The sequence below is a fragment of the Phocoena phocoena genome, chromosome 8, assembly GCF_963924675.1.
Source record: "Phocoena phocoena chromosome 8, mPhoPho1.1, whole genome shotgun sequence".
Classification (NCBI taxonomy): domain Eukaryota; kingdom Metazoa; phylum Chordata; class Mammalia; order Artiodactyla; family Phocoenidae; genus Phocoena; species Phocoena phocoena.
The window spans coordinates 79221797-79236628 of record NC_089226.1 but is presented as its reverse complement, the minus strand read 5'-3'; the positions used below and the strand labels follow the sequence as shown (position 1 = coordinate 79236628).

The 14832-nt window shown below is 42.0% G+C and overlaps 1 protein-coding gene across 1 annotated transcript; it reads right to left on the bottom strand.

Moving 5' to 3' along the window:
• Window positions 1–9769: 9769 nt before the first annotated feature.
• FIBIN (fin bud initiation factor homolog) lies at window positions 9770–11808 on the bottom strand. The gene has a single exon (XM_065882608.1). The coding sequence runs from the start codon at window positions 11380–11382 to the stop codon at window positions 10747–10749; it is 636 nt and encodes a 211-aa protein (XP_065738680.1). The 5' UTR covers window positions 11383–11808; the 3' UTR covers window positions 9770–10746.
• Between the last annotated feature and the right edge of the window lie 3024 nt (window positions 11809–14832).

Here is a 14832-nt window from a genome sequence, read left to right as displayed (position 1 = left end):
GCAAGGAGACCTTGGTTATTATGCTGCAGAAGGAAAGGTTGGAGGCTATGGAGCCTGGCCAAAGGAGCTGTCAGGTCGTTGATTAAATTGTTATGGAAAAGAGATAAATGAGGCTGTGGGTCCCTGAATGGTGGAAGCTCCATGAGGAGAGATTTAAGTTCAAACTACAGAAGAACTTTCTAAGAGTTGGAACTCTCTGACAATTGAATGCACTCCTCCAGAGACAAAGGATTGCACCACAATTTGAGGAGTGCAAGCATGTGGGCTGTATTATCACTTGGCAGGGCTGCCATATTATAATATAAGAAATTCAGGCAGCTGACGACTGACCAGGTAAATGGGATGAACTTGGCCCCTTGGGTTGTGATTCTGTGACATCCTGGCCTTAATATCATGAGTTTATATGACCTGGAATAAATTTCTTCAGTTGTTTGGACCTCAGATTCTCCATTTGTGAAGGTTATTTCTAGCTCTGATGTTCTCAGACTGTGTAGCTCTCAGGGCCAAAACTGTATCTAGGGATGTAATTACAAGTACCGTTCTATTTCTATTTTAGCCTGACAGAGGTTAACATAATGTTGAAATCTTGGGTTTCATGATCAGGTTGGCTGGCTCAATCCTGAAAACTTGAGCTTGGGGTCAAGGTCTTCTCCTGCTAACTTTCTTTCTCTAACATTTCTTTCTCAGATAATCTAAAGTTTGTTTTATTTAACTCCCTGGATCACTGAGGAAGAACTTTCTCCAAATATTCCTGAACTCCTGATTTAAAGACTGCTCGATCCTCCCAGAATTAGCATTCCATTAGAAGGTAGGAGGGGTCATATCAGGAGAGGCTGGTAGCCAGAGAGGGGACTCTGGCAAGGCTGGGGATCAGGGAAGAGGCAAGAAGAGGGGTTGGCATTGGCATTGGTGACATTCTAGAAAGGTTGTTGAGCAATTTACAAGCAAACCTTCTGAAGGGTTATTGCAAGGTTTACCTGTGTTAAATAAATGTGATATGCTCAAAATAGTGTGCCGGGCACATAGTAAGGAGTGTAAATCATTGTCTATTGTTTTATTTTTATTATTATCATTATTATTACAAGTATTATGCTCTGAATCTAGTAAAGTAATTGCACATAGTAGGTATTCAATAAATATTTGTTGAATGAACAGAAAAATGAATGAATAGCCCCTCTGAAAAATAGTTTTTTTTTTTTTTTTTTTTTTTGCGATACTCGGGCCTCTCACTGCTGTGGCCTCTCCCGCCGCGGAGCACAGGCTCCGGACGCGCAGGCCCAGCGGCCATGGCTCACGGGCCCAGCCACTCCGCGGCATGTGGGATCTTCCCGGACCGGGGCATGAACCCGTGTCCCCTGCGTCGGCAGGCGGACTCTCAACCACTGCGCCACCAGGGAAGCCCAAAATAGTTGTTTAACAATGAATGAAAGGCAAAGTGGTGGCTTTGGTAATGGTCAAAGTTTTACAGAATAAATGGGAGAGCCCTGTAAACCCTGACATCCTGGTAATATTACATCATTATTGCGAACTGGCAGTCCAGATTTTTCATTGCAATTCTTTTTATGACAAAACTCTTGGAAATTAGAGGGGCTATGGAAAATGTGATTATGGGATAAGTATTTATCATTAGTGTGGCCTTTGCCAATTTCTGAGCCTGAATGAGTTTTTGTTTGAGCCAAACAGTTAAAAATTGTTCTATTTCTGAAGTTTCCCAAGTGAACAGAATGCTTCTAGAATTAGAAAAGAAATGTTGCCTATTTATTCCTTAGATTTACTGCTAAATATATGCACAGATTAGTGTTCACTGGGCCACACTGTCTGCTTTTATACTGAAGAGGATGTAGATCCAAGTCTTCTCTGAGTGTATTTGCAGGGATCACCATGCCCTATCCTGAGTCGTTGTTCAACTGACCCAGGGCCTCTTCCATTGCAGCGCAGGTAGAGAGTGCATGGGGGAGAAGCAGGCAAGCTAGAGAATTACTAACTTCAGAAATTCTCACTTCAGGAAGTCTGCAAGCTGCATGCAAATGTCCCTGGGTCCTCTTAGTGAAGACCCCATATGTCCGAGCTGAAACAGGGTTTAGATCAGTACAATCTACCAGCCCTAGCAAGCTCATATCCTGGAGGCTATAAAGTAGGGGTCCCTAAGCCCTCTTAAGAACTGGGCCACACTGCAGGAGGTGAGCGGTGGGTGGGAGAGCGAGCGAAGCATCCCCTGCCGATCCCCTTCGCTCACATTACGGCTTGAACCATCCCGCCTTCCCCCGCCCCACCAGTGGAAAAATTGTCTTCCACGAAACCGGGCCCTGGTGCCAAAGAAGTTGGGGACCGCTGCGATAGAGGACTACCAGGCAGTTAAGGCCAGCAAATCCCACAGCAAGAGTGTGGGTTTACATAAAGAAAATCGTGCTCTCACCCTAATGCTTTCCATATTGAGATCACCACAAATGGGCTCTGGTTTTAGTCTGACAGGCCTGAAACTGGACTTGTCCAGGGTACCCAGGACCAAATATGTAGTTAGTGCTCAGTAAATATTAGGAATTAATATTCTTATTCTCTCTCACTTGGTAGCCCTGTTGCCAAGATTTGCGAGTTCTCTCACTGTAGCTGCCCAAGTACTGCAGTTCCCGAGTTTCTTTCATGTGCATCATCCCTGTGCTCAAGGCAAGAAGCAAAGGCACTGTTAACATTTGGAAAGGAAAGGTAAGCAAGTTTGCTAAGTGTTATTTCCTGCAATAGCATTCATTCTCTTGGCCTAGATAGGGAGGAATGTTTGAGGTATACACACATACATGCAAAGGAGCGTCTCTTACGTGAATGGGAACAAACACGTCTTTGGCTTCTGAGATGCCTGCCTAGAATGGGGAGGTTAATACAGGTTCATGACACATACATACAATGTCTAAGGCTTATTTGAAATACGTCTTTTTCATTTTACCCTAAGAACACATAAGGTGTCCCTTCTTAAAGGAGGGTCTTCAATGAGCTACCCATGGCCAGACAGCATGGTTATAATGGCACGCACTTGGGCTCACTATTATAGTAAGTCCTCTTCATACAATGGCATATCAAATCCTCACAAGAACCCTGCAAACTATGTGTCATGATTCCCACTGTACAGAGGAGGAAACGGAGGCTCTGAGAGGTTAAACGATTTGCTTAGTTTCTGCAGCTAATAAATTGCAGTCATGATGTGAATCCGAATTCTGCCTCTACTTCCCATGCTCCTAAGAGCAAAAGGAGAGGGAGAGATGGAGAGCAAAGGAGGAAACAGGAGAGAAAGAGCTTTGCTAAGGCAAGGGGGAGGGGAAACCAGGGCAGGAGAAAACAGACACTTGAAGGGTAGGCAAAAATGTACCTCAGAGCGAGCGAACCCACTAGATTTTCTGCTCTTTATAATTTAATCTGTAGTCGAATCATGTGGAAAATGTTAGTGGTTGACTCAGTGGGACTGCCAGCAAAGCATACATTTTGAAAGTTGAGCGGAGTGCCTGCATTTAGAGTCGGGCAAAGATCAAAGCAAGAAAAGACATTCAGGAAACACATTTCCTTAACTCCTGCAGGAGGAAACTTTTCACAACTGGAAAATGCAAGCCATTACTGCCAATCCCAAAGCATGGAGGCTCTCCCTCATTAATCATAGCTGTCAGGTTCTGCTCTGTAAACAGCAAGCTATTGACACACAAAATGTCTTCTGTTTTTCGTGGAAAGGCAAAAATGAGACATGGTGAAATGTACAAGCCATACGAGTAAACACTGTGAGAGTCAAAATAGGATGCTCTGTGCCTTTATCGAGTACGAGGCAATGACAAATTCTGAAGTCATTTGAAAGCCTCAGAAGAAAAGTTATGTATTTAGATATAGCTTATCCATCTTAAAACTCCTGTGAAGAAAAATGCAGAATAAATAGAGATGCAGTGGTGATGCCTGAGATCATTAGTAAAGGGGAGATGTCTAAACTTTAGTGAGATCACAGTTATCTTTGTGTAATAGGCAGTCATGTGAGTCATGCCTGTGGTTTGAATGCAAATCTCCACCTTTACAGGTCTGTCCATTCCAGCCTAAAAATTAGGGTAGACAGGGCTTGGGCTGGTGGGCCAGAGTTGGAGCTTTGAGTGGGAGGGGTCAGCTGGGGTCCATATATTGCCTGAGGTAGTCATTTATACATATCCAGCCACTTTTTGGTAGGGGAAGGTGGTCAAGAATCTGAGGGAGCCAATGCTAGAGTCACATCCAAAAGGGGAGGAAGAGAAGTGGAACCAAGAGTTGGGAAATTGGATCAATGCAGAAGAAGGTTGGGAATAATGACACACACTCTTCTGTGGCAAAAGCAATAATGAGACATATTGGTAGAGGATCAAGGCCAGTTCCTGCTGTTCCATTAGCACCTTAGCCCAAGCCTTCGTCATCTCTCATCAGCATGACCTTGTAGCCACCTATCCAAGTGGCTTTCCTGCTTTCACTCTTGCTGCCCCACATATAATCTCCTCCCAACCTGGTCTTTTTAGTGTAAATCAGATCATACTACTCCTCACCTTAGATCTCCAAGTGCATTGAAATTTGAATAATATCCAAAAGGAAATTAGATCATTGAAATTTGAATAATACCCAAATATTATCCAATATTACATATATTGTATTAATTAATATCTAAATAGATGCTCTCCTTAGACTTCAAGTGCATTGAAATTAGAATAATATCCAAATTTCTTATGATAACCATCTAGTTCCTATACTACCTAGTCTCAGTTCTCCTCTCTGACCCCAAGCTCTTTCTTTCTCTGATTTACTCTGCTACCAGAGTAACAGAGTAAATGTTCCAGAGTAAAAGTAACAGAGTAAATGTTATGATAGAAAGTGATAATACATGTGAAAGTGATTGGAAAAATGTCATATTTAGCGAGAAACCAGTTGTTCTTAGGCAAAGAATCACAGAGTGACACAGTTATAAGGGGATACTTGGCCCAACGTAAAATCAAGCAGAGAAAAAAGTTCTTTGAGAGAAATTGGGTTTAACTTTTTCGGTTAAGGTAATCATATAAAGAAAATGTTCATTTCACAGGCCACATGTCATAGATCCTGGAATAGGCAGAGAGTTAAGAAATCATGTGTCCAATCTCCTGCTTCCAGAAAGGAAAAGCATCATTAGTGGTTATGAGGGCAATAGAGAAGTCAGATTGCCTGCTTTTGAATCTTGACTCCACTCGTGTTTAGCTGCGAGACCTTAACCTCTTTGTGTCTCAGTGTCATTATACAAAAAGTTCAGAAACTATAACATCTACCTGAAATATGACCCTGTGAGGATTTTATAAGGTAATGTATGGAAAACACTTTGAGCTGTGCCTGTTCAGTAAATATTAGCTATTATTATCTTCATTTTGCAAGCAAAGTGACTGAATTTCAGAACATTGAAGGGACTTCTTCAGAGTTGCATAGCTAACACGTGTTGGGCCAGGATCTGAATCCAGAACTTCCACCTCCTGAAGCATGGTGGATAGATTTAAGCATTTTTAAAAGATTTATGCAATTGAGCATATTTAACACTTAAACTTCACATTGGCTATAAAACAATGCATTATTAAAATATCATTTTTTCTAAAAAAAAATACAATACATAGATATGTGTGTAAAGCGCTACAAGAATGCACACTGAAATGCAAATAGTGAGTGTATGGCAGGGAGAGTTTGAGAATATGAATGATTTTGTTTTCTTTATGTTCTGCTGTTTGCCACGTTATTAGAATTCAGCAGGTATGGCTTATATAACTAGAAAAAAAGTTATTTAAAAAGCAAAACAACAACAATAATAACAGCAACAATGAAACTCCTTTATCCCTTGAATATGTGGTTATACAAAATCCTTATTTTATTTACACTGTTTTACATTGTCCAGACAATTCTAGTTTAGACTCTTGCTGGACCTTGTACATACAAATCCACAGTGTGCCAAGCTCAAATCCGTTTATAGGTGTCAGTTTCCCCACATGCCTGAACACAGTTGTCCCTCTGTATCTGAAGTTGATTGGTTCCAGGACCCCCGTAGATATCCAAATTCAGGGATGCTCAAGTCCCTTATAAAAAGTGGCTTAGTATTTGCATATAATATACTCACATCCTCCCATATACTTTAAATCATCTCTATATTACTAATACCTAATGTAACATAAATGCTATGTAAATAGTTGCCAGTGCACTATTTTTGCTTTTTGTTTTGCTTCTTGGAACTTTCTGGAATATTTTTTCTTTCTAATATTTTCTATCCGAGGTTGGTTGAATCCAGGGATGCGGAACCCGCAGATACAGAGAGCCGACTGTACTATTTCTATCCAAGTTACCTCATATGATGGCACTTAAAAAATGTCTGATAGGGCTTCCCTGGTGGCGCAGTGGTTGAGAGTCCGCCTGCCAATGCAGGGGACACGGGTTCATGCCCCGGTCCAGGAAGATCCCACACGCCGCAGAGCGGCTGGGTCTGTGAGCTATGGCCGCTGAGCCTGCGCGTCCGGAGCCTGTGCTCTGCAACGGGAGAGGCCACAACAGTGAGAGGCCCGCGTACCGCAAAAAAAAAAAAAAAAAAAAAAAAGAAAAGTCTGATAAATAACATATCCTTGGGGATTCTGACTCTGGAAATAGTATTCCTAAGGACCACCCTGATTCCAAAATTACTAACATGATTTGCAGAATCTCATTCTCTATACTGGTGAATGATTGTTATGTATTTCTGTATTCTATTCCTAACCAAGATCTTTATGTCTCCAGTTGTCTTTCCTTTTATATTAAAACATTTATAAACCACATTTACCATTCATATTTCACACCCTAGTATTATTCTTTATTAAGAAGATTTTAATAATCATACTCTGAAAAATGTCCCAAGGAAATTTGACCATACCCTTTAGGGAGATTTCATATCTTTAGTAGTTTTCATGGATGCTTTTATTACTTGTTAAACGGTTTATAATTGAAGTTTCAAGGCTTGTCTAAGAAAGTTTTGTGTCTGTTTCCTTAGCAGAATTGTAAGTGAGAGTTTAAAAGACAATGAATGTATATAAACTGTGGAACAGCCTCTCCGTGCTGCCATGCATAACACACCCACACCTGCCAGCTTCTCCGAGTGTGGCTTTGGCTTTTGCAGAGGCTAATGTGGCCTGGTGTCTTTTATCGGCAGACTATAGATGGACAGATATCTATGGAATTCTTCAAAGTAGGTATAGGGCAGTTTTCACATGGTCAGGTTGAGAGTGTGAGGATACTGCGTGATGCATCACTTGGAGAAAGTATCAGTGAGGAATTCTGTTACCAGTGGAGCCCCTCAGCTTCTGACTGACAGCTCTCAGGCATCTGAACTGCTGTAGGCTGTAGGCTGCCTGGCCTAGAAGGGGCAATGTTTGGAGTGGACAGCTGGCAGCTCCACTGGACCCTGACCCTCCACATTCTTCTTTTATTTGATCATATATCCCACTAGATAATCATCAGCTTAAAAAGTGAGAGAATAGTGAAGCAAATAAGACATCACTGTTTTAACCTTGGGAAGATTACCTAGGCTTTCTGGGCCTCAGTTATAAAAATGATGATAATAATAAACACAGTAAAGCAACAACTAACATTTATTGAGGGTTCACTCTGTGTCCGGTACTATTCTAAGCCCTTGGCATATGTTAATTCCTTTTATATAATCCTTTCCTCACACAGTTTGTTGTTAGAATTAAGGGAAATACCCTGGCAAAGTTCTTAGCACGGGCTCTAACCAATAATGCTGAGCTGAGTTCTCAAAAAAGTTGGATATTTTGTTGTTGTTGATAACGATAATAACAATGACAATAATAATAATAATAATAAATGTCTCCTACTCCAAATTAAACAAAGCCCTAAGAGGCTTTTTAGAACTTTCAGTTAGTTGGTGTCCCAACACTTTGTAATATCTCAGAATTACCCACAACCTAACCTAGTGCCTGACACATATTGAGTGAGTGATCGACAAGTATTTATTAAAGAAAGACTATCCTACATTGAATGTTCTTGTAAGTAGATTTCTCAGGGAAGAAAGTATATAGTTTTCTTCAGATTCTTAAAATATTTCATGGTCTAAAAAATAAAGAACCACTACTTAAAAAAAAGAATTTGTCACTGTGTGAGTAATAAAGTTTTAGTAAGAATAATAAGGAAGCAGAGAGGAAAGACCTGCCTGGGGCTGGCTCCCCGTCATAAGAGGATTTGGAAACTCCTTGTGATACTAGCCTCTGGGTTGATAGTCCAGGATGGCTTGCTCTCCCCACCTGGGAATTCCAGTTTGCCCTCTGGGGCCATTTACATAAGACTCTGTGAGATTACTGGCATTACATCTAGCCTTGAATGGATGATTCAATGTCAGATAATTTCATTCTGGTTTTGTAGGAATCATAGAACGTCAGCACTGGAAAGAACCTCAGACATTATCTATTTTTGGGTTTCCAAATTTGTAGCAGATGTGTCACCACTCGCCTTCCTGCACGCATGGAAGATATCTCTAATTGGGTACAGCAATCTTTACATCTGTGTCATTTAAATCCTTTTTGATGTACTACTATATGTAGCCATTCCCAACTGATTGAAATTAGCATCAAGAGGAAATCAGTTTTCCATCGTATCATGAGTCTAATATCCTCTTATTACAACTGGGAAGATTAAGGAGATGACATTGAATACGTCTGTGGATTAGATGTGGTCACTGTTAAGTGAGTGATATGAAAGTTTTGAGATAGGAAAGGTTGTGACTACAAACTACAATCATTTAGGTACCAAATATCATCTCCTTTGCCTCTGCTGTTACTTTTTTCCTCATCTTTCATGGAATAAAGATAGAAACCCTCTTAAAAGATCTTTACCTTTTTCCCACACACCAGTCTTCTCCCCATACACTAGAGGCGGCTAAAAGAAATGACAAATGATTATTTGAAGTATTATTCCATATTTTGTTCCTTTTTATTTTAAACAGTGAAAGAGTTATGCAAAGCCTCAGGCCTCAAGCCACTCCCTCTCATCTCTCAGCATCTTTGAAAAGAGCAGTGTGGGAAAGTCCCATACTTAAATCTAGGAGACTTGGTGCTGTTAGAACTAACTGAGGATCAGTCATTTTCTGGGCCTCAGTTTCCCCTATTGTCATAGGAGGATATTGGACACTTCAGAGGAATAGAAAACTGGATTCCTCGTGCATGGGAGAGAAAAAGTGGCTCCCTGTTGAATAATAAATTATGAACACTTATTTCCCAGTGTGTGTGTGTGTGTGTGTGTGTGTGTGTACATATGTATGAAAGGAAAGCATATTTAAGGGAAGGGTGAGGATTGGCTGGGAAAAGGTATGAAATGAAGTGCATTTCCATTTTAAAAATCATTAATGAAATAACGTAGACTTGTCTTCAAAGTTATTAAACATCACTGTGATTCTTACAGCTTAGAATGGAGCCTTCCCTCTGCATTCTGAGGGCATATAAGCTCTGAGCCTTGCCGTAAACTTTTCCAATTAATTCTAGGGGAAAACCAGAGAAAATTGGAGTTTTTAGGTAGACCAGCAGAGATCAAGTTTTGGCACAGCCTAGATTTTATTTTTTCCTTTTGAGGATGGTAAGGGTGGCCAGGGAAGGGAGGATTGCCAAATACGTAGCGGTCCCTCTGTCTTCTTTATCATATACTCTAAGTAAACTGGCTTCAATCCCAGCCTTCTCTTCCCTTTTGCACTGGCTCCTCTTTACAGTATGAAAGTTATGAATATAAATTAGAAAATAAGCAGGTATTATATGAGAACATATTTATTGGCTGAATAATAAAACTTAGTTAAGGAGTTATGAGAATTAAAATTCCCTCTACTTGAAGTACAGGTTTTCAATAAGCAAACAGAAGCAAAACCCTTAAATGAGAAAGAATACACTGGTAACCTAAATCACAGGCATTTGGGGGGGTGTCAAGGCAATCTACCTACTTCTTTGTAGTGGACTGCAGTGCTGATGACACAGACACACAATAAGAGACACAGCAAATCAGCATATCACAGGAGTGCATAATCACCACAAACCTTAGGCTTCTTGAATGTGACCCCTTTAACTTACACAAACCCACAGAGGCACAGCAGACATCTCCCTGCAAAAGGTGATTTGCATATAGTTTCTAGCCAATACTTAAGAAAAAAACAACCCAAAAAACCCAAATCCAAAACCAAAAAGAAAACAACTAAAGACCATGGTTAATAAATAAGAAGGAAAAGGAGAAGAAACCGGCAACTTCCATCCTCTGCCAGGCATGCTGAGCAGCACCTCTGACCTCATCTGAAAAACAGGCGACTTTGACAGCTTTCGGAGCCCAGGAGAGAAGGCTGAAGGCAGAAAGGAGCTGTGGACATGCTCCCTGGATATTTTCACATAATCTTCAGGATGAGGAGGCTTAAACAGTCCCTACTGCATAAACTGTGTCCTTTCAGAGGTGGCTGAAACAGGTGTCTCTGCAGAGATATAAAGCCCTTCTAGGAAAGGCAGGAGACATGGTTTTAAATTCTTCTTTCCAGGTGACAAATCAATAGCAATCACATAAATAGTGTACAAAACTAAAACCACTCAATTCTCACTTCTTTCTTGTTAAGATCACATCAGATCACTCTCCAAGTGCAAATCTGGTTATAAAAAGTAATAAGTATATGGGAAAAAGCCCCGTCTCTGTCCCCCACCTTCCACCACGGGTCTGATGTGATTCCCTCTCCCTGGAAGTTTGCCCTTCCACCTACACTTTAAGATAATCGTTTTTCAGCCGACCTAGCCGGGTCCCGTGGCTCCTGATGGTGAGGGCCAGCAGCTCGTATTTGTCCCTGAGCCCCACGGAGATGTCGAGCGTTTCCTTCAGCAGGGACCTGGTGTGGACCAGCATCCCCAAGAAGTCCTCGTTGAGCCTGCTCTCTTGCCGGCTGTCCTGTTCCTGGCCCTGCTTGAACTTGCTTTCCAGCTCAGTGAGAGACTTGTCCGAGTTGGAGTAGGCATCCCCGATCTGGTGGGACTCCCGCCGCAGATACTTGCCGTAGCTCTGCTCCCCGTCTAGGTCGTAGGAGATGCTCTTACTGATGCCCTCCAGCACGCGTCCCGCGTCCTCCACCTGGCGGCCCAGCACGGTGAATTCCTCCCGCAGGGTGAGGCTGAGCAGACTGCTGGCTGGGCTCCCCTCCCCTTGAGAGCAGCGCCGTTGGTCACTCACCCTGAAGAGCAGCTGGCACTTCTCGGGGTCATCGTTCTCCTCGTAATCCCCGTCGGGCACAAAGTAGTGGTGCAGAGACCCATTGGACATCTCTGGATAGAGAGGGCCATCGAAATAGCCCTGACACAGGTGGCACAGAAAACCCATCCAGAGGAACTTCATGAACACCATCCTGGATATTCAGGATGACGGGGGACCCCTGGAGAAGACTTTTCGCCCAGGCGCGAGGAAGGGGGTCCCCTAGGGAGTCAGCGCCTCCCTGAGACGGCGTCAGCCTCAGTCCCAGTAGCCTCGCTGCACCCTGGCACCCCCTCCCCAACTGGCTTCATGTGGCTGCGGCACCAGAGCCTGGGTAGCAGCCGCCGCAGCCCGCAGCCAAGGATGCACCCTCGCTCTGAGCCCCTGCGCTCGCTCGGGTGGCTGGAACTCAGCCGGCTCCTTCCCGGCGGGATCCCGGCACGGGTAGGGAACCCCTGCTGCAGCTCTCTGGCTGGACGCTGGCTGGCTCCGTTGCCCTACTCTGGCTCTCTGAGTTACCCCTCGCTCCTTGGGAAATGGAGCCTGTAGCTGGAGAGAAAGGTTCTTGCCCTCTGATACTATTTCAACTCCTGGACTGGGTGGGAATGCGGAGCTTTTCCTTTGGCTAATGATATCCTGAGGATCTCTTTGCTCTCAAATTACAGCTGGTTTCGTCACTTGGAAGCCAGGGAACAAGTTTGGAAAGAAACCTCTCGCCAGGTCTGTGCTATTAAAGGTACAGGGTCTCTTTTTGAGGATTGGTAAGGAGACCCCGGAAAATAGAATTTAGCTTGAAGGAGAAAATGGGAAGAGGATAAATAGAATTCCCATAACAGACAGACTGTTTTGCTATTAACGAATCGGGAGGAAGGGTAATTACCCTGGAGAAATGCCATTTCACTATTTAAAATTGTTTCCAAAACAATCAAATAAATGTCAGTTAGATTGCATTCTGTGGGTATGTCTATTTTTAGCATTAAAAAGTTTATGGCTTTAAAGGAAAATTTGAAGTGTATGAAATTGCAGTTTTGTTTGGAAATGGTTAATTGAAGTTACAATAACTTTAATACTTTGGTATAAATAGGAATATAGAAAACTGATTAACGTATGGTTGCTAGTATGTCTAGGAACAAAAGCTGATAAATGGAATTTTGCCAGTTTAATAAGTCAATGGGCAACTGAGATAGTTGTTTAATTTCATGAAAGCCCATCCTTGCTAAGCTCCTCCATTACATCTTTAACCTAACACCTTTACAGCGATTGCCTCTTTTGGGACACTTAAAAGTTTTTGAAGAATATGGGACTGGCACTGTTATCTCCAGTTTTCTGGGTGGAGAACCCAAGGGATAGAAAGTTAAACAAATTATTTGTTATCACAAAGATTGCAGTTCAGCCAGCCAGTACTCATTAAGTCACTGCGTCTTTTAATTTAATTTAGAAAAAAAGTAATTTTTCACCAGGTCATCTTAGTTTTTGATTTATGAACTGCTTAGTGTATTGCCATCCTTCAGGCCATCTCATTTGTTCATCAAATGTTTATTGAGCATTTACCATTCGCCAGAGTCTATTTTGTTCACAGAAAGAGCAGTGAACAAAAATAGAGAGAAATCCTTGCCTTCCTGGAGCTCACATTCTGGGACATGGAAAGAAAATTAATATAAATAAATAAGAGATGCTGTATGTCGAATAGGGGAGTGGAGGAGAAGACAGGGAAGGAGTGGGAAAACAGAGGCAGCGTCCCTATTTCTATGGTTATTTCCTCTTTCTGCCCTGAAATGTACCTGAAACACTCATGTGATTTGCCTGTGTTTATGCTTATCTCCCTCCCAGAATCATAAGGCGCTGGTGTCATTTAGAGCCACAGTGCCATACTTGCTGCCATCACTTTCAATGACATAAACAACCCTGGCTAGACAGTGAGAAGTCCAGTTAAGTAATTGGATATTTGTTGATGTGGTGCCACATGCATAGATTTTGAGGAGCGTGTTGACCACGCATTTTAATTTTTATCCAGAGACTTGGCATCGTGAAAACGTAGGTCACATGAGTTTTCTTAGTGTTTATGCTAACTAAAGACTATGACATTTTCACTGTGTTTCAGCAGAAAACTCCAACTTTCTCCATTTGAGAGACAGGACTCTTGGACTCAAGAACAATATTGCTTCATCCCTTTTCCCCTGGCACCTTGACAAATGACAACAGATGGATTCAAATTGGCCAGTCAGCCAAGAAAAGCAAGCGGAATTTACTCTGATTCACTCTACTTCTTGCACAATCCCTTCTCTGACTTGCTAACCAATTCAACTAAACAAGCCTATTTTAAGCACTTACTACTACTTGCCCCCTACTATGTGCAGGGCACAGTGTTAAGTTAGCTACAGATACAAAGGTGTGCAATAAAAAGTTACAGCCTCCAAAGAGCTTGCTCTTTCGTTGAAGAGTCAGACGTGTATATACACACAGTATTTGCTTTTCCCTGCAGTTACCTCCTTTAAAAGACAAACCGCATGTCACGAAGCTGGAAGGAATCATTCTGGTGCAAGTAACTGAAGTTCCAATTTAATCAGACTAAAGGCAAAGGAAATTCCTTGACTTACAGAAAGTCTAAGATTAGATTGTTTTCAACCCAAACCTGTCCAGAATCTAGTTTTTCTCTTACCATTTTTTGATTCTACTTCTTCAGTTTATATTCATTCTTGGGCAGTCTCTTTCATTTGTGGTTCCAAGGTGGCTACCAGTGTCTTCTGGGGTTACAGACTTCTTTGTTCATGTCTAGCAGGAATGGCAGGTTAGATTTCCTGGTAGCTCAAATACAGGTCCTTCAGATCAGCTCAGTGGCCACAGTTGGACTGATTTAGAAGATGAACCCGTCCTTGAACCAGGCTGATCATAGTCAGAAGTTTGGGATAGCCACTGGGCTTAAGACAATAAGAACCCAGTTCTGCAGCCGAATGCAAGTTACCATGCAAACTATATAGTTGGGAAACAGGAACCTGCTTAACAAGGGGACAGCGTGAGAATAGATTCTGGGGAAGTAACTGCAAATATTCCCCCTTCCCCATGCTTTTGTCTTCAGTACCCACTTTTGAAAGACATTGGCACCCTATTGCAGTGCTGTGCTGGTAAGCATTCAACAGTAGGCTTGAGGGGAGGAAAGAACCCCCTTTCTAGCATTTGCTGATTTCCGTGGGGTAAATACTCTCACCATGGCTGATGCCATTGAGTGCAGAGTTAGAATGACATGGGCAACGACACATCATTATATAGCATTCCTATCATACAGATACATTAGACACAGATGACCACTAAAGCATAGAATATAGTAAAATGTAGTAAAATAATTAAGAACTGATGAGTTTTACTTATGCATTCCCTTTAATTTGTATAATTTATTTAATTGTAAGTTTAGATAACTTAATTTTTAATAATGGTGATCGATGTTTAACAACTGACTTGCAAAATTCCTGAAAACGTAACAACTGGCTCTCATGAGCCAGTGCCAGCCAGCTCCAGCCCACTGTAGCCTTTTGCATTAAACGCTTCATTTCGTTCACTTTTTATAAACATTTGTTCATACATTCTTCGTATATGCCCAATTCCATC